The sequence below is a fragment of the Helicoverpa armigera genome, chromosome 20 (assembly GCF_030705265.1).
Source record: "Helicoverpa armigera isolate CAAS_96S chromosome 20, ASM3070526v1, whole genome shotgun sequence".
NCBI classification, from domain to species: domain Eukaryota; kingdom Metazoa; phylum Arthropoda; class Insecta; order Lepidoptera; family Noctuidae; genus Helicoverpa; species Helicoverpa armigera.
Genome location: NC_087139.1, coordinates 3,289,802 through 3,315,035, shown reverse-complemented (window position 1 = coordinate 3,315,035; position 25,234 = coordinate 3,289,802). Strand labels below are relative to the sequence as shown.

At 34.0% G+C, this 25,234-nt stretch overlaps 1 protein-coding gene across 5 annotated transcripts in view; it reads left to right on the top strand.

The window, feature by feature from the left end:
• The window catches only part of LOC110377458 (protein doublesex), a 143,430-nt gene that overhangs the window by 31,556 nt on the left and 86,640 nt on the right, over nt 1-25,234 (top strand). The window contains exons 2-5 of one of the 5 annotated variants that reach the window (XM_049848452.2): nt 16,506-16,649; nt 18,753-18,834; nt 24,140-24,152; nt 24,269-24,429. In XM_049848452.2, coding sequence (XP_049704409.1) covers nt 16,506-16,649; nt 18,753-18,834; nt 24,140-24,152; nt 24,269-24,286 — 257 coding nt within the window. In that variant the 3' untranslated portion in view covers nt 24,287-24,429. Of the gene's footprint in view, nt 1-16,505; nt 16,650-18,752; nt 18,835-24,139; nt 24,436-25,234 lie in introns of those variants that run through there. The other 4 variants (XR_007511928.2, XM_049848454.2, XM_021336378.3 and 1 more) reach the window with 4 other exon arrangements.

Sequence of the window (25,234 nt, the reverse complement as noted above, 5' to 3'; positions counted from 1 at the left end):
GGAAGCATTTATCGATGTCGCTTACAAAGATCACAAAAAGCAATGGACCTAAAAGGGAACCCTGAGGGACACCGCTTGGCACTGTTACCCAGCTAGATACGTAATTTTGTATAACTACTGCCTGAGATCTGTTAGAAATATACGATGTAAACCAACGTAATAGGTCCCCCCTTATCCCCATTGACCCTAATTTTAGAATAAGGGTGGAATGATCTATTCTGTCAAAACACTTACTGTAATCAGTGTAAACGACATCGACCTGCTTACCATCACCCATACTACTAGTGATAAAATCATCTAGAAGGATAAGATTCGACACTGTCGATTTTCCTTTAACAAAGCCGTGTTGAGATTCGTTAAGATTATTTTTCAATGCGGCGTATAATTGCGTATGAATAATCTTTTCAAACAATTTTGCTATTATACACAACTTGGAAACAGGTCTATAGTTGGTCACCTCGGTTCTAGGTCCTTTTTTATGAATTGGTGTAATAACCTTTCCAATACCAATATTCCAATAATTCCAAGAATTCCAATAACCTTTGCTCTAAAACTCAAATATTTTAATCATTTAACCATCTCTACCTATACCTACAAAATCTTTTCTGAAGTGTATTAATGTGGCGTTTGTAAAAGTAAGTAGTGATGTAATCTTCATCTAAATCAATTTGTAACAAAGCTACAGATTTGCACGATCCATTGTTTATCATTGTCATTGTAATCAATACTAACACAGACTAATGCAAGATTTTAGCACAATCTCGAATTGTCAACAAACAATCATGATTCAAACGGCTTCATTTTACTATCATGTATATTGTAGTAGAGCGAATTATCATCTTCGTCCTTCGTCATCTGCCTAGCCTTTTCCCAACTATGTTGGGGTCGGCTTTTAGTCTAACCGGAGCATCTGAGTACCAATGTTTTACATGGGGCGACTGCCTATCTGACCTCCTCAACCCGGGTATCCTGAAACCCCTTGGTAAGACTAAGATGTAAGATCATTCCATGTATATCCTTAACTATTTTACCCTTTTCTATTTAAATCAGTTAAAACGCCTTTCAATCCCTTTGAAATCTCATGTGTTTATTTCTCCCATTACTAGAAAAAGCCAGACTTACTTGGAGATTCTATTGTTTTTAAAGGTTACATTGTTATAAGTATGTAGTTAATTCTGGTAAAATGTCCTAATAATGGTCCCAAACATATTATCCGTAGAATTGGATACAAACTATTCTATTTTTTCCGAATCGGATGCTCCCATACACAACGAAGAAAAGTATCCCAAATGCTTACTAACAAATTAATAATAACAAAACATTTATTTACTTTTTCGAAGATACTAAATTGCAGATACTAATTTTAAGTTCATAGTAATGTAAATAGTTAATATTAGATTGCTCAGTCGTAAATTGTGATGGCCTTACGTCCAATCCCATGATGAAATTACCAAGAATCACTATTTGTGTGGTCAAAAACACATAAAATTAAATGGCCGCCGATTAAAATTATTTTCTAATACTATGATAACGCTGTAAAATGTTGGTGAAACGGTAATATCGCGCCGTAAAATTAACTTCGAATTACTCTTACTATGTTTAAATGATATTTAAACTTAATTAGTCACTTTCTCCTGGTTTCTTACTAAGTATTTTAGTGCTTGTGAATGTGAAGAAACATTTTTCTGACGATAAGTTCTAATCATTAAGATTATATCTGCCTCCCATGTAAAACCTCTATCTTTCTTAGAGGCATAAAAATAATATTCCTCTTAGCTGAAGGAAATGGCCTATCTGTCTAAGAAACGAAACAATGAAAAACAAAGTTCAGTAGTTTCAAGTTCCAAAAGAGAAAAGATAAGTCTTTCAATACCTCACAAATCTTGAGAGCTATTGAAAGATACCTGATAGACGCAAATATCTTTAATTCTATGAGCATAATGCTTAAAGAATACTTTCTATAGACATCTTCCAACACTGTTCAACACTGACTTACAATATAAAAAGAGAAAGAAAGAGATTCCCTCATACAATACATTACGTAATAAGAAAGGTATAGCAATATGTATAGAACAGTACTGAAAGACTTGCTCTTCAGGCGTACCATAGCTTATCCATGATTGTAAGAAGAAACAATGAGGGAACAACGTTAGATACTCCTTAGTTTCTCTTGAAGGAACTTCATAATATATTGTTACTGTTGCTATGAATCGTCTACAACTAGTACGACATTGCTTAGGTACCCATTATAGCCTTCACAGCAGAAGCAGATAAAAGGACTTTTCAATAAATTAAATTGCAATTCTTGACAATTACTGAACATAATAGTTCAGTAAAGACATCAGTAATTTTAACAAAAGAGGAAGAATTGCAATTTATTTTATTGAAAAGTCCTTTTCTCTCTCTCTTTACTTTTGACGCAGGTTGCTAAACTTTTTGAATAAGCAGTGTTATCTTGCTCCCACTTCTTCTTATCCGTGAATTAGAGTTTTGTCAAATCCGCATGACGGATACGAGCTGTTCATTGTAACTATGGAATACTGCCCGGAGACACGACTCAGACATAAAGTGAAAAGTCTAGTAGGTTCAACAGCGACAATACCTAGTAAGCATATTATGGAATAGGTACTAGCACCGTCCTGAGTTTTGTCCGCATCTCGTGGGAATTACTCACCTTAACGGGGTAAAATACAGTCTATGACACAGACAAATAATGTGGTAATAATTTCTATTGGTACAAGAAATTTTCAAAATCCATTCAATACATCTGGAGATTACCTGCAACAACGTCAAACAAACTACATCTTAATAATGTAAAATGTAAAACTATAGAGCTATAAAAAGGAATAGAAATGTCACGATAGGTGACATACACTTCCGCGGTATTCAGTTAAAGGTGAGAGGTGTCTTATATCTCGAATTAGGGTTTCAAAAATCTTCAAAAACGAATAAAAAAACTAGGTAACTGAACCAAATCCAAATGATAATGTCCTTTGTTGAGAATGTGTGGGGTTAGGTAATCGTTTACATCACTGATTGTTTCAGTAAAAACATAATAACAATAAGCATTGAGACATCGCTGGCCTGTTTGTAAATATTTACTATACCGTCTCCAGCTATTGTAATTGTAATGTCTAACTAGTACAAGACTCGCTTGTAGTAGTGTACGATTATTTCTAGAACATTCGTTTGATAGTTAAATGGAACTTCTTAAATGCTAAACTTGTCCTATATAACAGAGCCGGCTAATATACATAATTTTTTCGTTAACTTCTGAGTTTATGAGCAAATAGACGAGCAAAAATGTGCTTGTTTTTCTATTGTTTTTTTTTCTGCAATAAAACTGCATGAAATTGATCGCAGTACTCCCTAATATATCCTATATCACATCCTGATTTTACTGTAGTCTTCAAAAATAAATATTTCAATGTTTTTCTTTAAGAAAAGCGCAGCAAGTTCTCGCCATAAGTTATTTCGCGGCGTGACACAGTGGCTGTGTTTTCTAGGAAGCTGGCACAATCTGTGTCCTCTATGCATACGGTTAACCACAATATCGTACGTGTCGCAGACACTACTACAAGATCTCGAAAGGAATTCGAATAAACGACTTTATTATCGTAGGTAGTCGTAATTAAAAAATATATATAATGGATTGTATAAGCATTGTAAATAAAAAATAATAAAAAAAATAAACTGTAATTTAGAAAAAAATATATATATACATTATGAAGTGGTTATGTATTATGTAGGACTTGCATCCAATAAAAATTCCACCGTCACGTTAAACTACCGTTTTATTGCCAGAGAACGGTTATGCATGACTTTCCCAAACAGAGAGAGCGACCTAGGTCAAGTCATAGACATAGGAATTCTTCTATGACCATTGTTTACGTCGCGACATAGGTACGGTAGACTGCACATCTGTGGTAACTGTCATACACCTTAACTCAATAGTAATAAGTACGATTTTCCTATAAAACTGTTACCACTGACCTGAGTTGACTGTACATAGAGTTGTCTCTGAAATACATTTTTCTTGGCTATCAAAACTTAATGACAACTGATCAAGTAGAAATGGCAAACTAGGTGTGATTACAGTAATAAGCATTTATTATATAAATTGTTATTATTTATTTAAATAAAAAACACTTTTAAAAGCAACTTTACGACATTTATGAAGTACCAACACGGGGATAAAAATGTTGTCGTTTTTATTAAATAAAATAAAAATATACAATAATTTCACACATAAAATGTTAAGACAGGTTTAAGCACACATGTAACATTTTCTATATTGAAAAAAAAAAGTAATTAAAAGCTTTGGTTCTCATTTGAAGAGTAATAATTACTGTTCTTAGTAGGGGTAGCGTAGCCAGAGACTTTCATAGCGGCAATAAAAAGTTTTCATTGGCCCCCGTCAACTCCGACGGAGGTTCAACTTAAACTCAAGTTTATCTCGGTTTTATGACCAAACGGTATAAACATGCAGGTGTGTTGCAAAATCCACATACTTTAGCGAAAAAAAAACGAAATTAAAACTTGTGTTTATTAATGTTAAGAAAATGTTTCGACGTGAAATATAGTACTTCTGACTTCAATGTCGATAAAGGAAATCGTAAAATAATGTAGTAAACGATTGAAAGTAATATACTTACCTATTAAGAATATATTTTATATAAGTGTCATTTCATTAATTATAATTAAAAATTGCCATTATAAGATGTTTTTAACCTACATAGAAGTATTATCGAGAAGGAATATTTTTTCTCTCATAATAATCTTGACATGATTGTTGTAGTTTCTACAATCTAAGTACAAGAAGACAGAATCTTCATATTTCTTAAGTAACGTTTTTTGTAGTTTTTTCTTACCCAATCGTTGTCTTTTATATAATTCACGTATTTTAGTGTCCTTAATAAATAACTGAACAAAGTAACTTTCGCAATACAACCAAACTTTATCCACATCGTATCAGTCCTGTCTATTCATTAACAGGCCTATGTCGATTACAGACTTAGTCCACAATAGACGCGGCCGCTTATGACGTGTTACATTTACGTCTATAATCTATGCTTGTTACGTTACGCAGTTAAGGCATTATATGATACCGTAAGAATAACATGGAGTCTTGACTAATTATTTTAAATTATATGCGCCAGGAATCCTTAATGATGTATGAGAGAAAGAAACTAAGGTATAAGTGCTCATTTAATGTACTGCTAAATATACTTTCTCTGTTATTTAACTATAATAGACTGAATGATTATTGCGTTGACATTTTAGTAATGATGTATTCTTAATAATTAGACGCGGCTTTGTAGGCAGTGCTTCAATTTGTTTGTTTGTTGTTGTAGTACTGAAAACTTATGTTTTTATTTAATTGTTATAAACATAACGAATTTTATTGTATTGAATGCTGTAAAGTACTCAGCTACATCCGGTTAGACTGGAAGCCGACCCCAACATATGTAGTTGGGAAAAAGGCTCAGAGGATGATGATGAATGCTGTACAAGGTCATAAAACGTCGGGATTAAATAATATTAATATAACCGCGATACAATCCGTAGAAGTAGATTTATGTAAATGTCTTATAGGGATGCGTAAGTGTCAGAAATTAAGGTTGGGTGTTATAATTACCGAACGCTTTGATTGTGTTTTCCAATTCAAACATTGTAATGTGCAGATATTTGTCTCTTGGGTGTTTTTTTTTCTATTTTAAGGTACCTAAGCCCCTTTTTAATAAAGTAATTTACTTGTTAGGGAGAGATTTTCTTTTTATCAACCAAGCCTATTTATTGCAGAAAAAAACTTGTAGTTTCAAATAGGTGTACTTAACAATAAATGTAGGCTGCAACAGGTAATAAAATTCGCTTGCAAATCAACACTACATTAATATAAATCCTGCAAGCTTTAACTTCGTATATTTTCGTGCTCCTACATAACATAAGGCTGAATAAAAATAGTACAAAAAAAAACATAGTGTGCATTCATTTATCTGTAGATACGTTCGCGCGAAGGCGTGTCGCCATCATGAACTATTATGTAGGGAATCGGAAAACAAATATAAAATAAACCATTCTAATATGCTTTATAGACCTTTAAGTAAACGCTGTAAGGTTTATATTCGTCTGTCTCAATGGTAATGTTAAGTTGGTCGTTTTAATGTTACTGCGCAAACGGGTGGAGCGTGGCGGCTTGACAGGTATTAATGACTCCTAGCTATGGCAAAGGTATTATATTATTCAGCCTTTGTATGTCAGCCTTTGTTTATGGTTAGCTATATCATTACCTGCTATACATACTGCCATTTGTTATTCAATAATTAGATATATTTTAGATTTTCTTTTTTCTTTAAGTTGGTGGGAAAATTAAATGTGTTTTGTTTTAGAAACATTGGATGTCCTTTATGTCTCATAATTGACTTTTTAACGGCTGTAGTCAAAACACCTCTGCGGTTTTGCTTCTTAGTTAGCCCCGAAGTGTTAAGTTAAATGCTTAATACATTTTAAGATGCAGAACTTTAAACAAAGCTCATTACTTATTACTGCAGAAACATCTCGTAAAAACTATGACTGTCATCAGCCGCCATTTTGTTGTAACAAAAAAGTAATTTTACGACATTACTGTTTCGTGTTGAAATTGTTTAATTTAACACTACAGGTAAACAATTGGACATGCAGAAAGCCATAATTTATGCCACGGAATCTCATTATGAATTTTTATTACCGTATAAACGTGACGGAAAATTAATATTCAGTTTTATTTTTTAATTACAGCGGCCATCTTGGAGCGTTAGTCACGCCTCTTTTTATGGCCTTTTAATGAATTTTCATAAATTGTATAGAAAGTATTTTCATTGTTTGAAGTGGAATTTATTTTGTAACAAAATAAGCTTTCTATTTGGAAGATATCAAATTCTTAATGATTTACAAAAAAATATTAAACAGAGCGTGATTTTACGAGATTAGATTCCATACCTACTGAAAAATATCTGATACGCCCAGACACATGTCCAAGCTACCCTTTTCCTAGAACAACTTTACCTTTCAGCAGTAGGCAAGTCAGAATAACAAAGTCGTATATAAACATAAAGAAGAATTCCCTTCAATATGACATTATAGGTCGTTATATAGGCGGGGCCTTGTCGACACATGGCGGCTCCCACCGAAGCGAGCGCATCATTAATCACTCGATAAAAGCAATATACAATACTTTAGCTTGTATCAATATTTACTGGAAGAATACTTATGAAATGCTACATATTTTTATTTATTTAAAGAGAAGATTTTCAGTTTATGAACTGGGAGAAACTTTTTTTTTTAAACTCCGACGTAAACTGTCGTAAGTGACAGTTAGGAATGTGCGTCTTTGTGTCTGCATTTGTGATGCGATTTAAAAAAAAACGGTGTAACAACGGTTATTTATCAAAATTGGCTAAGTAATCATACTAAAACGTATTGTACAATATGTATAAAGATAAATATTTATTTATTGCAAAAAGATTTTTATTGCCAAAAACCCTGATGACCTTTTTAGTTAGGATAAGTTGAAGCAACGTTTTTATTGCGCTACCCTTCAAAATTTTATGTTGGCTATAACAATAAATCATATTTAATCATACATATAACCTGAGTTTGTAAGAAAAGGTTAATCTTGAACAGGAAAATGAGTCAAATGGGAAACTGTTGGATGACGCATTAGTTCAATTTTAAACGAGCTCTAAAAGTGATGATAAAGTAGGAAGTTTAATAATATGTTGTGTTTATTGTCACGTTTTTTCCTGTGCACGCTTATTGACTTATTTTTTAAAAGAATACCTTGGTATAACGTTAGTACGAGGTATACAATGACAAGTTGTCAAATTAAATCGTGTCCTGATGCGCTATTCTCCTCCGTGGCTAATTACTTAATTGATCTTAGGAACGTTTATTGTACATTGTAACATTAATCTACACAGTAGGTAGACCCAGACAACACAGACATACATAAATTCTCAATTAAATCTAATCAACGAACACCCCCAACTAAACCAAGAAACAATAATAAAATTAATCGCCTGACATTTCGCGCGTCCGGTGCGATATCGGCCATGGAACAACGGCCCATTCAGCCGAAACAATCGGCGCACACACTAAATGCGTCTACATTGTCCCTTATGGCCGGGCTACGTGACCGAACGCAGAACTACGCAGGAAGTGGACGTTGCCGATAACGATATCACACTTAGTGCCCATTCTGTGTCGGTGTAAACAAGGCTTAGTACACGCCAGTTCCCGCCCTAGAGTTCTAAATTTAAAACTTATTTGGCAGACCAAAGAGGTTGTAGCCCACACAAATGTATTTGTAGGTTTTAAACGCTCTGATGTCTAAAATGTTTTAAAGAATTCCCCATTTTTTATTGGTTTTTCTGTTTACCACTTTATTCCGTAAGGTGTGTACTGAAAGAACATAATTTCTTAACAACGAGCAGTAAAAACTAGTCATGAAAACGAAATATATTTCACGGACGTTCCTAGTAAATATTTATTGGCCAATTACGAATCAGTGATTATCGCGCGCCGCGTCCTGATTGGTTGGAACTTTCTAAAGTCGTGTACAGTTGGTTGTAAGCTTACAATGTATGCGATAATTATGTCTTTGAATTATGTGCGCCGTGAAAATTGTTAAATGGCGGATGCAAGGTCACGTTTTTAACTAGTAGATAAGCTGATGTATAGGCAGGTAGAGGTAGTGTAGGCATTCCTTGGTAAGCTTAAAGAGAACTGTGACAAAGTCAATGCGGAAATTCCTTCACATGTTCAGCAAAAGCCAAAGAAGCGATAGATATATTGCTTGAAAGACAATATGAAATCCAACGTCAAAAAAATGAGTTAAAAAAATGGAGAAGAAAAACATATTGCGACCTGAAATAGACTTTGTTACAAGCTACAGGTCAAAAGATGATAAAGGCCTTCAAGAAACTTTATAGTCTTAATTACTCTCCCAGATAGTAAAGGCGGTGCTACACGTATTAATACCACCTATAAACGATGAACTGCGGTCAAATTAGAGGTGCATCCTAACCGCCTATTCCGTTAAACTTTACCACATGATTGCAATTTAACTGTCTTCTAATAGCTTAAGAGCCACCGACCAACAGACCTATGTTATTTTATAAAGGCTGAAATTTTGTGTGTGCATCTAACCTTACAGTGTTTGTCGTACCTACGAAGTTTGGCAAGTAAAATTTAGGAACAGGGCAGGAGAAAGAAGAAAGAAGAAGACGACTGTAAAAAAGTAACAGTGGTTTTGGTAGTGTTTTTTTGATAAAGATTTTTCCAAAGCTATCGTCAGTCAAACTTCGTAGTAGTCTACCTACTGCGCAAATGCTTGTGCACTATAATATGTCCTGCGCAGTTGGGTAATCTCCCTATATGAGAACAGCCGCCGTAGCCGACAACATAAACAGATAGGAGGACATCATCAAGGTACCTTTATGCACACACAAAGTTTCAGCCTTTATAGAATAACGTAGGTCAGGCGCTCGCTGGCTCTCGATCTATAAGTCAGGATAACTTGCTTTATTAACTACAGTTTGATGATCATATCCTAATTAAAGAAATATTGTTGTAACTGTAGTTTAGATGTTGCCATTAATGTATTAAATGGATGTTCTTAAAGCCTTGGTAATGATTCTGTCTTCCTTATAAGGTGTTATGAGATTGGTATATTGCGAACAGATCGCAAGTTAATTTCAAATGGGATTAACTGACTTGAGAGAAAAGGTACTTACTGGGTTTCCAGACTGCGGTGGGTCAGCCAGTCTTACCAGATGCAGAACTCGAATTTATCGCCAATTTATAGACCGATATAAATAATGATACAATGAGAAATGAATTAGGATCTAATGCAATACGATGTTTCTCTTATTGGGATTATCTTCTTACTTAAAAGAGAGTATGACCCTTGAGTTTGTTTCGGCGTTTCTTCTCAGGGATCAGTCAGTTAGGAAATGCCGACCCCAGCGTTCTTAAAATGACGTATAATGTCCAACTTGCAAAATAAACGATTACATTTCATTTCACTTGAATTGTTAGGACCATCCTGAAGATAAGTATCAATGAATACTTGTAGCTTTCATAAACAGACATAAATAAGACAGTTTCATATAAAACTCGTTGTAATTACGCCGTCTAAGTTTATTTCAATGGGATGGGAATGGAGATCGCGTTCAATGTTACAGATATACACATAAAGGTATTATAAAATAATATAAACGAGTCGATAACGTACCTAATTGCTTTATGTTTATTATACTGCTCGTTACGGTAATCGTGTTGGATTTTTCTTTATGGAAGATTTTACCTAATGATTTGTTAGATTTGACTTAAAGGTAAATTGAAAAATATTTTGCTTATATGTTTAAGTGTATCATCAGAAGTTTTATCATTCCTTGTCCCTCATAATCTAAATAACGTGCGACCAAGAATGTAAACGATTACCAACGAGGCAATTGAAGACACTGCATGACCATCACATCGATACCTAACCTAAAAATTAAAATAAAATCGAATAGCAATCGACTATTGTGTTCGATGCAACGTGAACGAAATCTTCAAGTTGTCCGAGCTTGCGTAGGCGTTAGAGAGAAAAAAAAGCGGTTCTACATTCAAAGTTTGTTGTTCGGCCAATCGCGTGGCCGGTAGGCGTGGCGGGGGCTTACGATTGGTCGGCTGCGAGGCGGGCGCAGCTAGTGATGGATCGGGCGATTATAATGTAAGTGCCGTTAGTCGATGGTCTCCTAGCGCAGCGGACGTGTGGCCGGCGAAGGGACGCGTCATATCCGACATTTTTATTTCATCGTTAGATGGATATATACGCTTATTCTTTATGGCTATTCAATTGAGGGCTGTAGAATCATCAGCCATTATTTTTCAGTTAGAGTAAAGGTTAATCAGATATTTCGGACTTCAAACATTTTATTCGAACTCTAAATTTTAAAAAGACACTGCGCATACCTAAAGTAAATAAAATACCAAAATGTAATAAGCTTTTATGATTATGAACCACGAATGCATATTATAAAGTTTATGTGATAATTAAAATTAGTTGCAACATTACCTTAGTACATTATATCGTGTTGTAGGTATTATACCTATGTAATAAAATATAAATTATATTAAACGCCATGAAACTTACCTTGAACCAGGTTCAAAGAGACATAAAATTTATTAACGGTTAATTTATTGGAAAATAAATCAAAATACATTTTATGTTAAATGTACCTTCAATTTATGGTCTATTAAATAATATTTGCGGAAATTATGTTTATTTACATAAAATTATAGTGTTATTACCTATTTATTTCGAGATTCATTTATCTGGGTTACCTGCATACCCTAAGTCTAAAATACTGTACGTATTTTTCTTCAGACCCTATTTAAGAAAAATGTTACCCAATTGATAAAACGATTTTCATAAAATCATGAATTATCTGAAAAAACTCATAAAATTAGGAGGAAAATAAGATAGCGGCCTTGTAGATGTTCTATTGGCTATAAAATTGTCATGGCCGCCATCAACCTTGGCTAGCCTCCTCTTAGTTTTATTAATGCCATATTTTTTTCAAAAACATTTAAAAGCTTCAGTTAAGATGTTATCTTTAAAATTTTTTCTTCATTAATGAAAAATATTTTGAAACTGGTAAAGCAAATTGGCCCTTATTTTTGTCTTTTCAAAATAAATAAACAAAAAAATAAATATCACCAAAAATTGCCAACAAATGAAATCATCTTTGATATTTTCGATATTCAGATAATACATAGGACTGATTCGACCATTGAACTTCTGTCGAGACAAAGGCTTTTGTGTCATTCATTTGGCTAATAGAAATATGAAAATTGATCAATACAGCTAAAATAAACAGACAACTTGACCTGCATCACTCCGTGTAACTAAAAACACTATTGTCTATCTATCACTTACCTACTGATCTTTTAGAGACACAACGAAGGTTGTGAAAAATATAGTTTTCTTGGGATTTTTCTCTAATTAATAATTAATTTACTAACTAAACGATGTTCCTTCTCCATGTGAGAGGAGGCCTGTGCCCAGCAGTGGGACGATAAAAAAGCTGTAACAACAACTAACTAAATGAACTTCTTCGAAAATATAATTAAAATGTGTGTACTTTTCACATTAACGCACGAGGCAGAGGCTTGTAATTAGATCGCTGTTAGTTTATTTTCATTTTTAATGTAATTTGTCTTTATATTAGCAGAATAATAAAACGCCACACAATTCCAAAGACTGCTCAAACATCATTCTATTTCTAAAACACAGTTTCCGTAAATAGCTGCGCCCAAAATACTTTCAAGTAGAACTTAAAGTTAATTAAACTTTGAGTATTTCGAAGTAATCAAGCTAAATACAGAGCATAGTTGCTTATTCAACAGAGAGAGGTATCAACGATAGCTGTCAAACGACATTGGTCCGTAATGGGGGGTCGTAAACTGACGTAAGTGACATGGCCGCAGTGCGGACTTGTCGCTTAAACGTCAATTGTCATGTATCTGTTCTCTGTTCTAAGACTTCCAAGTCTTCCAAGTTATGTGATAGAGTTTCTGGAGACTGTAATAAGTACCGGCTGTTACTACTCGTCTGAGCTTGTTACAATTCCACGTCAGACATTACCTAATCAGAAATAAAACCTTCCGTCTTTTTTAGGGTCCGTACACAAAGGGTAAAACGGGACCCTATTGTTTTCGGTCCTCTGTCCGTCCGGCCGTCCGTCTTTCCTTCCGTCTGTCACCAGGCTGTATCTTAGGAACCGTGATAGTTAGAGAGTTGAAATTTTCACAGATGATGTATTTCTGTTGCCGCTATAACAACAAATACTGAAAACTACATTAAAATAAATATTGTTGGGGGCATCCCATACAACAAACGTGATTTTTTGCTCATTTTTGCTCTGGTACGAAACCCTTCGTGCGCGAGTCCGACTCACACTTGGCCGTTTTTTTATTAACTTGATCAGTAATTAAACTAGCACCAACTGTGATCCAATCCAATCATACCTTTTATGATACGGTGAATCATAATTTTGTGCGATATCATTTATGTGGGACGTTGTTTAGCCTGATATGAATATTACAATTTATTTAAACGGTTTATGGTCAAGAATTGTATGATAAATGCGTCATGTTTCTAAAGGCACGTTTAATACTGGATAATGTCAGTTTTGCTGAAAATACCCCATAGTTTTACAGCGCTATTAATGCTGCACAAATAGATGTAACTGCTCAAGTATTTCGGTCCAAAAAAAACTACTGTTTAAAAAATAGTATAAATAAAAGTTACATGAAAAGCATACAACTCAAATAGGAAGAAAACAAAACCTTACAAGCAAACCAATGCCAAACGAATCAACGGAGCCTTCAAAAAGATTTAAAACCCATAGCGAAACGTAGTAGCAATCGAACAATGCGACGAATATTGTCGTAAGTAGCAATACGACTATTTTACACGTCAACGGGCATTACAACACTATTCCATGAGGTTAAAAGCATGACGATGTGTGTCCAAGTGTCTCAGCCACCTTTGAATAGGTTTTTTATTGTCGACGGAACTGTCAGCACAAAGGGAAATCGTAAAACCGAAGTGTCTGTATGATGCACGACCTTCTGACATATAGTTTATGGTCGCTAGTGACGTGCCGGTGCGATTATTCTTAATCCTTGTTTATGGTTAGGCGATTGTCTCGTTCAAGTCGATTGGTGATTCCGTTGGGTTCGTTTCGGTGATAAATGTATATTATCGTTTTTTGTAACTTTGTATTGTATTTAGTTCCGGTGTTTTACTGGATTGTTATTTTTCCTGTTATCTGAAGTTGAACAATATTGTTTTTTCATGTCTCTACTAGAGTCAAAAGGAAGTTAAATAAATATATCTATAATTTTTTACTTACTACTTGTATTTAATCGACTATTTAGGTACTTTAGATATCGTTTGATACCTGCTAAACAAAACTTGCAATTGTTATATCTAAACACAATTTTTCATATATGTACTCATAATAAGGCGAAGGCAAACGTATGCTGCCTACTCCCAAATTAAATGAAGTCGTTTCCAAAATAATCTTAAACCAGATAAAATTGATTACTTTAGTTATGCCTTTACCTATATAAAATGCCAAATGAATTAAATTCCCCATCAGTTGGCACATAAACTCATGCAAATGGTTTGGCAGTACATTTTATAGCAAAGAAGTTTTATGCTTTACATTGACCTAGTTCTTAAATACACACTCAATATATGGACACACGATCTAAAAAAATAAATTGATTTTATATGGGTGCTTAAAATGCCGAAAATAAAATCTGTACTAATTTTGATTCTAACCATACCAATTGAGAACACTAGTCTAGTACACATGACTTTTTTTTGAATTTAGTACTGATAATTTGTATTTTACCTACTGCTGTACCTACCCACCTAATTATCACCTATAAAAGTTACCTCTTTATGTATATCTGGATTCTTGACTCATAGAGCAAGCTTAACCCTAGACCACTAACCTTCCAGAGTACCCTATTAAAACTAACCATTCGTCGTTTCGACGAACATGTTTTTAACGCGGTATTTTTAGGTGAATTATGCTGTTTTTTATCTAAATTCTTCTGAACAATTAAATAACATAGGTTACATTTACAAATAAAACTACAAAAAATAAAGTAATGAGAAATATTTATTCAAACTTAACATTTTTAGTAAAGCACTTGGTTTTCATGAGATCAAAAAAACGTTATTTTTTGGAAAATTAACAAAAATATTTAAACAAAAAATCATATTTTTCTCTTAATTACTTATAGAACGAGATCTAAGTAATATAAAAAAATATATAAAAGCGATTTTTTGTCTGCGCAACTAGTGCAGAAATCAATCTTATGTTGACCGCAGATTGCGATGCTGCACTGTGAGTTCTCTGTGTGTTCTTATAGGAACATATACCGCAAATTTTCCTTTTTCTTATATTTTGACCTGTCGATACAGACTCATTTCTCTACGTTGACTGCACTTCGTCACGATCACCACCTTCAACATCAGTACCAATCCCTAATACATTTTGTATTTTCGTTTTTGTATGCGTGGGCATTGTGGGCATTTGCAGTCGTGTTTCGAGCCACGGTTTTACAAGTTGGGAATGCAATTCTTTCATATAATTACGACGGCTCATTATCTTTTGTCCCAGAGTTGACACATTATAATAATATTTTCTTCCGATAGTGGTTGTTTTGAAGCCATCACAAAGAAAACTGCGAAATAAAATATTCAATTTAAATATGAAAAGTGACACAAACACTAACCATTCGTCGGAACGACGACTAAATATTGAATATCTCAAAAACTTTAAAACTTACCTGCCGCACACAACCGCTTTCTGAAAGAGCTCGAGAGGCACTGAGTTGACAAGTCGCGACACGATCACTGGCGCCCGCTTTAAAAAGATATAGCCTATTTTGTGTCGCGTATTCGTCGATTTGACGAAGGTTAGTTGTCCAGGGTTAATGACCAATGGGTACTACTGCATGTGCATGTATGAAGCATTTTCCAAGCTCTCATACGAATAAATAGACCAATGATTATGAAAATATGGCTCAAATAAAAGTTCACTTAATGAAGGTGGTACAAAGACAGTCAGAATAATTCCCAGAACACTTCGGAACTTCAATGTTCTTTCATCTACACTGTTTATTTATGTTATGGGTCGCGATAATTCTTGTCACTATAATATAATCTTAATAATTTTAAACAGTATGTCATTCAACACCAAAGTGCCGCCTGTTTACTTTGTCGATACGAAGAAATCAGTAGCTTTGTCTCACGGTACTTTATTTGTTTAAACTTGTACAATTTATTTATCTTATGGTCGTAACTTTGTTGATGAAAGTCAAGAAGTTCTTTTTTCATAAAGTATTTGAACTTAATATTTGTTCAGGCGTGAATTCTCTGACGATAGTGACATATAGTTAAAATTTTCACACCTATTACATTCCGTTTTCTCCATCCTTAGTAAATTATCGGGTTTTTGATAATAATTTACAAGTCATCTATAAGTTTTCTTAAGGACGGACTTAGGAAGCTTTTTTTCACAACCACAATTCTTGAGCAACGCAATAATTTTTCACCACCGGACAAATAAATGGCCAAAGAGATTTTATAAAATTAATATTTTTACGATACCTATTTTACAATGGTCATGTCTCACCGGGTCAAAATAGATTCCACATACAGCCAAACAAAAATTTTCATGCGTTTTCCCAAGCAAGATTGTCTTACCCCCGCACTCAGAGACATTTAATGATTACTTAAGTCACTCCTTTAAAGGTTACTTAAGACATTCCTTAGTGAAGTATTTCTATGACAATCCGCCACTAAGGAGTGACTTAAGTAATCATTAAATGTCTCTGAGTGCGGAGGTTAGACTCAAAAAACAAGTATCTAACATCCCTCTTTTCTTCCACAGCGGTTTCCTTCGAAACCTTAGTGGAGAACTGTCAGAAGCTGCTAGACAAGTTCCACTACTCCTGGGAGATGATGCCCTTGGTGCTCGTGATCCTCAACTATGCGGGCAGTGACCTGGACGAGGCCACGCGGAAAATTGACGAAGGTAGGCATTAGATGTAGCTGCTACTGCCATTGCGATTGCTGTGCCAAGCGACTGTGTTTTATTTTTAAGTTGAAGGTCTTAGGGTTTAGAGTGCAGAACTTAAGCGTCTGTGTGGTTATCGGTTGCCAGAAAGATCCATTGAAGTTAAAGCTTTTTTAAATCTATTGCTGACTCTTTGTTTGTTGACATGAGAAAAAGTATTAGCAATTAAAGAAGCTTTAATTTTATTCGATCTTTCTGCAACTGACGATGCCTATATTGGGTAATTTTTTTGAGAAAAAATATATGGAAAATTGGCGGTATTAATACTTATAAAAATACAAAGATTGCCTAAAACGTAACCTTTTTCTCGTGTATTTAACTTTTATAAGTAAGTAAGATTTTCCGACACTCTCGAGTAGAAAGTTTTGCACTCAAACGCCCAGACTTACGCTACATTGTAGCGAGCCCGTTGAAATGTCTTCCTGGACGCGTATAAACGTAACCGACAATACTTAGACATTGTCGGTTACGTTTGTATGCGTGTTTCATGTTATTTGCATACATACGTGCGTTCCTCACCGGGGCTCCCTGCAGTCTAGCGTGAGTCAGACTTCGTTCAGCTGAACGAACCTCGAGATTTTGAAATTCGAACCTCCGATTCTAATTTTAAAATGTAAACGTTCTAAAGTTCGAATGTGAGATTCTAATTTTGGAATATTTAAAGTTGTTATTGTTTTTTAACACGTGATGGTTTGGTTCCAGAATTAGTTAAAGGATCTTGACCGTTCATTCATTCTGAGACATTGAATTTTAACACTTACCTACTTTTGAATGAAAACATTAATTAAAACTGGAGTCAAACTTATCACGTCCGATATAGGTACATTAATTTAACTATTACAGTCATGTTTACATATTTACAAATAAATAATGCTAAAAATCTTTCAAATGGGAAAGTAGATAAGCACTCTATTAGAAAGTTGTTGCACTGACTATACAAATTCAGTATTTTTTAAACTAGGAACCATACAAAATTAAATTAAGTAAAATAACCATGACTGTAGTCACAGCTGCGTACTCTGTCACGTTCTTATCTATATTTAAGAAATTAATGTACTTTACTGCTGCAGACCGGCCACTTTACTTGCAATTGGTCGCTTAAAAATAGGTAAAATTCAAAAAGTTAAGGCAGTATGATATTTTGCCTAGTGAATGTATTATCCGGATATGAGCTTTGCTAAAACTAAACATAATAAGCACAAAAACAATGAAAATGAAACAAACAATGTTTTATATTCATTTTATTACAACAATTTCAACATCAAATATAATTTACGTGACGAATAAATGTCATTTCACACAGCACCAGTAAAGTACAGGCGGCCATAAAAATTAAGTGACAAAATTACAAAATGACGTGTTGAAGTATTCACACACTGCAGACTAAACAGTTGACCCAATAGTTGGCAATATTTTTTTTAAGGAAAATCTTTTTTCCAATAAAGTTTTCAGTCGGTCTGGTACTGGCTAAATACCTGATCTTTGCAATGTGTGTAGAACCACGGCCGGCTATAAGTTTGCAGTGTGGGAATACTCTTAGACAATGTTTATTTATAACTGCGGACAACTCAATATCTAAGTGTTGTAAGTCACAATCACCTGATATTGAGTTGACAGCTTTTATGTGCAATGCGAGTTTTACAGTACTGTGGAAATCTTTTGCTTGTTAATGTTATTAATTGTTCAGTAACGCCTTGTGTGTTTTTGTATATTATCGGGTAATAAAGTCGTTAATTAAGATACCTACTTGGAATTGTGAAACTATCTACGAACAGTTCAGTTTAACAGAAATGTAAACTGACTCTATAGCCGTGATTATTAAGTTTTAAGCCTTTCAACTTGAAAAGCAAAAGATTTTTACGGCTTCATTTGTTTATAATTTCATCAAAAGAAACTGCATTTTAAAAACTCCATTTTACCTGGAACATCGAATACCCAACGCAACAACACTTGTGTCATTTCCTTCAATTTGGAAAATATTATTATGAAAATATGCAGTTTTTTTTCCTATATTCTGCCAAGCGATTGTCCAATTGTCCAACGCGCGTCCATTGTCCACAGGGAAGATGATAATCAACGAATACGCGAGGAAACACAATCTGAACGTGTTCGACGGGCTAGAACTGAGGAACTCGACACGCCAGTACGGACTTTAATAGTAATAAATAGTTTTTACCCAAACACGAGACACGGTGAAAGCTAGACAATGCGGTGACAAACTTGGTTCTTTGCGGTTGACTGTACTTTTTGTGTCCTGTCTGATAGATTTATAGTGCACCACTTGAAACGATTATAAGATCTTCCAAAACTTAATTTATTTTAAAGAGGAAGTATTTAAGTTAATATGTTGAAAAATAATCGGAAGCTTTTTCTAGTTTTGGTATTTTCACATTGATTATTTTATTTAGCATCCCTATTTAAAAAGAAACGAGTTTGTCATTGTCAATTCCAAAAATATCGTGATGTTACACTCCCACTTACAAACAACACAGACAGGGCCTCACTCATATATGCGCAGTATAGGAATATTCATTCATTTACTCACACATACACATTTACTTACATAGGAAATGACGTTACTTAGTAAAGGTAATCAATTCTACAAGAGCATAATTTTGCAAATTGGTGAATACCCAAAAAAAAAATACATACAAATCCAAATATTTCTTCCATAATGCGATTCAAATAGTTATCCCATTAATTCTATTCCAAAGTAAGTTTAATACATAAATCCCACATAATAAAATTTCACTATCTTCTTTACTAATTTGCAACAAAATCTGACTAATAATATTTACAAAGTGTAGAAAGATGCGCACGCGACAATATTATGTCCGTCGTTAAGACATAGCGTGCATTGCTATTTTACTCGCATACCTGTCCAACAATAGTATTGCTATTTATATTGTTTAACTAATTATTTCAGTCATCCCACGTTACATTGAGATGAAAGATTTATTTTTGTTTTATGTCCAATATAGTTCGATATGTCCAACAACAATCAGTGTTTCATGTAGAGCTACAAGAGATAGATCATTCAGTTTGTTTTTCTCTTGACTCCTTATGACCCCGTCTCATTTTATTCGATTTTCTGGTGGATCCAGAAAGTATCAATATTCTTTCAAATATTAAGATGTGGTCCAATGTATTGCAAAAGTGGCAGCATCACTCATCCTGCCCGTATCCCAATTTTTTATTTGAGGTCGGCCCACCATGTTTTCTCCTTCCATGCTCTTCGGTCTGCCTAACTCACAAGTAACATTATTTATAACAAAAATATATTTTTTTATGAATCACCTTTACCGTACCGTCATTTCAATACATTCAGAAACTATTTGACATTATTCACAACACAAATAGGTGTAACTTAATGTACTCGCAGACTGATTTTACAACTTTAAGTGGTGAAATAAATGTCTACTTACTGCATGCTTTGTGTCGTAAGTTCAGATACGACGTTATACGTTCATTATATACGACTTTATACGTTCAGTTATTTATGGTAGTGTTGATCTGATTTGAATATTGAGTACTGGGTTTACGGATTAAATATACATAGATTAACTGGTCATTCTGAAATGATTTAGGTACATTGTTAAAATGATTTGACTTAAATACGTAGTCATGTAAAGTAACTTTGACTCGTGAAGGCCACGAATTAATGCTTTCTTTAATTATATTTTTTTAAATAAAAAATGCAACAACGATATTTTTTGCAAGACGATATACTTCTAAATAAATAATTTAAACACTGTGACTTCAGAAATAAGTATCACAGGAAAACGATATTTTTTTCTGAAACTACCTTTTCAACCGACTTCCAAAAACTAGGAGACCCTCAATTGGAGTGTTTATTTTTATTTAGTCCTGGAAAAGTCTATTTTATTCGTAAACCCTTGGTATTTACAAAAAAAAACACACATGCACACTGTAAGTTCATAATGCCAGTAACATCTATTTCACTATAAAACTATGTAAAATTCATGTCAAAATATTACACCACTCATACTCTTCATACTCTTTGAAACACAAAACGAAACTGAAACTGCAATTTAGGACAATAATCATGCAATGCATCATATCAATTAATTTATATAATCTTCCATTTTACATCCTAAAAGGAGGCACCACACGTTACCATTCAAGTCCCAAACAATCTAAATTCTTTTTCATTGACTTTCAAACATAGTTAAAACCTTTTAAACCTAATGCCTACATAGACAGATCATTTAGAGTAAATTGTTCGTCGTTAAAACTAAATTAAGTACAATTCTGTTGGTTTTATCTTGACAGTATAATTTAGATTGACTAGTTCCTTCAGGCTAGGAAAAGTACAATTCTTGGAAAGCTTAAAAACCTGATCCGATTCATTTAAGAAAAAAAAGTAGACAGCAGTTGATAGTTTGGAATCTTATGGAGCCAAAAACTGCGATAATTTAAATATTTTTGATACAATTTTGTGTATAAAGTAATAGTGATGTATCGTAGTGCCGACGGGACGACATAAAAATATCGATAAAACTTATTCACTCAGTAAAGATTTTATCGAGCAGAATATTTATATTTTTAGTTAGGTATGTTAATGTCGAATGCTTTGGGTAGAAAAATATTCAAACAAAATCAACGACTAACATTCAATATAGTGCATAGGAAAAATACAAAAAGTAATCACAACATTCTAATACTAGTGTTTTGCATGCGACATGCGCGAGAGTTTTACGACATAGCTTCTCAGAAAGGCAATACACTGCGTTTGCGCACAATTATTGTTACATTTTGACGTCTTTATCGCGATTGGACGACGGCCAACGTGCACAAATTGCTAATTTCATTTGTCATTTTCATTATGAAGAAAAATGTTGTGTGGATTGTGTGTTTGTTGTTCTCTAAGATGTTGTTTTAACTCTATAGTCGTGTTAGGATATAAAATAGAAAACAATTGATAGCGCTTGAAAGCTAATTCGAATAAAGACTTCATTTTGAATGATGTTGAAATAATTAGAACCGTAAAAGAAATTCGTTATTTGACAAAAACAAAGAGAAAATAAGTAACAGATGGATTAATTAACAGCAAAGTCTTAATGACGTTATTTATAATGTAAAAAATAATAGTAAGAAACCGTCCTGTCCAATTATTAATGAATAATAGAAATTGATACGTCTAAATTATGAATAGACATCGTCTTTACAATGCTTCTATTGTTATAATTGAATAAAACTGTAATTAATTATTATCGAGACCTTCAATTGAATGATTTCAAGACGTTTCCATTTTCGTTTTTTTTTTGTTCATTGTGGCCACAAAACTCGAGATATAAAATTGGTTAGTTAACAAGAATTTTTTTTGTTCTTATGATTTTCTTTAAAATTTGAGCTACAACTGGCTTTCTCTCGTAAGTCTGTATCTATCCCCTTTTTTCTATTTTCCAGGCATCTAAAAACGGTATTAAAACAACATACAATTTATGCAAAAAGTAATAAGTATGCATGTAAAACTGTTTTCTCTTTTACACTTTTTCTAACTTACTATAAATTATTGAGCAGTAAATCCTCATTGTGTTCGTAACAATACTATGTATATTGTTACTAGAGCTATCTAAAGAGGAACAACTATTGAGTATCTTTGCGTGAATCTCAGCCTTCTAATGTTACTCAAGCTATAAATCATCGGCTAATTTTGCGTCCGATAAAATCTCTTCAATTAGCCGTGTTCTTCATTTTATTGCAACATCCAGTTTCTATTTACATTCTAATGAATTTCATTTTTATTCTTGTTAATTATTTTTGTCGTAGTTTTTGTGGCCTCGTTTTTTCTGCGCGTTGTTTGCCTATAGTGATGTCGGTAATACTGTCATTTTATCGATAATTGATAATGACGGGAACCGACACTGCTGTACCGATACTTGCGGTTGCTATTGTGATAATGTAGTTATTTGTATTTTACACAGATGTTCAACTTTGTAAGGAGGATGAGACCTTTTAAAAAATGGTATTATCCTCCAATAATATCTACGTACCAGTATTTTCTTGTGGTTTTGAGCCATTTATTATCTCTAGTTACTACTACTCTAAGGTGTCCGTCGTTATTTGCCATTCTCTCAATTTCATTTCATTCAACTACTTAATCGTATAAGGGTATAATTTAGGTGGTCACCAAAAATATTTTTAAGACTCTAAGCTGAGGCACCAAATAAAATAAACAACTCCAAAAAAATTAAATTGACTTTATTAAAAGGGCACTAAAGTATATAATGCTATGATCCAAAAAAAATAAAATAACATCAGAAAAATCGCAAATCTCGCACAAATATTATTTTTGGTTCCCAAAATGGATTAATGGTCACCAAATTCTATCCAACTAAAAGATTAATATTACTACCAAAAAGTTCGAATCGCTGCAAAACCGACTCCACGTAGTCTTGTCTGCCCTACCCCTAGAGTGCAATTCAAAACCGCGTAGGCGCGGAGGGGCGAGGCGGCCTGCGAGCTGAGGCGCAGGTAGTTTTAAGGCTCGCCGCTGCGGCTGAGGCTGGCCGGCAGAGCCGGCCAGCAAGCCGAAGCTGCGGTGGTGAGCGTGAAAACCATCTGCAACGATAAGCTCGCATGGGACCGCCGGCGCCCTGCAGCGCCGGAGCCGTGACAGAAGCCATGCTTGCTGCATGTTGCGTGCTTACATTTTAAACGCACTGAGTTACACACAAATTCATATAACAATAAATAGCGACGTACGTTTGGGAACCCTAGTATATTAATTGGTATTTGGGAAATATTCAAGCGATCGTTAGCTTTTTTAGTCTAACAAATATGACCAAATTAGGAGTCATGGTATTACATAATTGGTAACATCTAAGTAGTGACAATATATAATATTTGGTCCAAAGTGTATTTTAAAGGCGTCCATATATTTTTTTAGTAGTCAATTATACGATAAAATGGTTTTATCTAATAATATTTTTGGAAACGTTATTTGGTGACCATTTATCCATTTTGGTAACCGTTTAGAATTTTTTTGGTAGTAAAATAGGTACTTTTTAGGGTGGTGTTTAAACATAAGCCATCGTATAATCGCAAGCATCACTTTGCCGTTTTCATTACATGACCGAGCAATACAGTGACATCCTTTACTCAGTAACTTTATTGGGGTAGGATTAAACCGACATTGCACTTTCACGAATTTAACCATGATAAGACGTTTTAACATCTTCAAAAATGTAATCACGTTATTCAGCAATGATTTGTACTGTCCAAACGTTTGACGATATCGTGAACACAAACAGCTCGTATCGGCATACATTGTGCTACATTGCAAGTTCAGTTTCGTCCACACGTCATTGTTACACGTTCCACACACACTAGTGACACAAGCAATTTGTTGCACACGATAAAGTGGTAAAGTCAGAATCAGCTGTATCAACACAATCTAACCAGTAGTGATTTCAACTTTACAGTGACCGGACGAAGGTGGCGAAATTCGAAATATCACCTCAGTGACATTCCATAAAATTCGAATTTAACGGCCATCATAGTGCTGTGTTAGTGTCGATATGTTTTATTTAGAATTATTTTCTTTTTTGTAGGAAAATGCTGGAAATTAATAATATAAGTGGTGTACTATCGTCGTCCATGAAGTTATTTTGCGAATGATACTTTGTTTTACAAGTGCCGTGTTTTGTGTGGACGCTTGCTGTGCGATGCTGTGTTGCGAACGACTACGGACTTTATTGTGGCTATCTTTGGACCCTCGGTGAGTTTGTTTACGTATTCTTCCTAGCAATTCAATAGACACTGTTGGATTTACTATTTCAATTATTTCGAAGTGTCTATTGAGTTGCTGCAGTTTTACACAAACGTTTCTAAGTTGTAATATTTCCTACATTGTCACTTCAGGATATTACCTTGACGCGCATAAAATAGCAACTTGAAAACGTTTGTGTTTCAATCTGTTTACACCAAGTAGGTACTTGTTTACTGCTCATGTTAATAAGAATTTTATGTTACAACGTACACATAAAATAAAATGCTTTTTATGAAATAAGACAATTTGCGATGCGATGGTACTATTTTATTGCTTTTACGAACCGGAGGAATGTATGCGATAAGGCGCCATTATTTCATGTTATTACGATATTTTATAATCGTTGTAACTTTTGAGCTTAAATTGTAAGCGAGAAGTTTAACTACCACTCTATAAAATTAATTGCAACTTGTAGGTACGTTACAGTTTTTATATGAGATAAAACATAAAAATATAATATTATCTTTAAATTATTTTAAAAGTGGCACGAAACTAGTTAAAATCAATTAAAACGCTAATAGAAATTACACATTTAATAAAAGAAGAGATTGTACAACGATAACATTTAATTGAATATTGCGTTCGTTGTCGATACCGACAGTTTTACACTTATAGCGATAGCCACGGTCTACATCACTGGTTAGGCTATTTCTAGTTAGAAGGTTTTTACGGAAAATCGTTGTTATTCTATACACAATGCGTCTGGCTTAGGATATTCTTGTTCACTGTGTAATTACTGAAGAATATG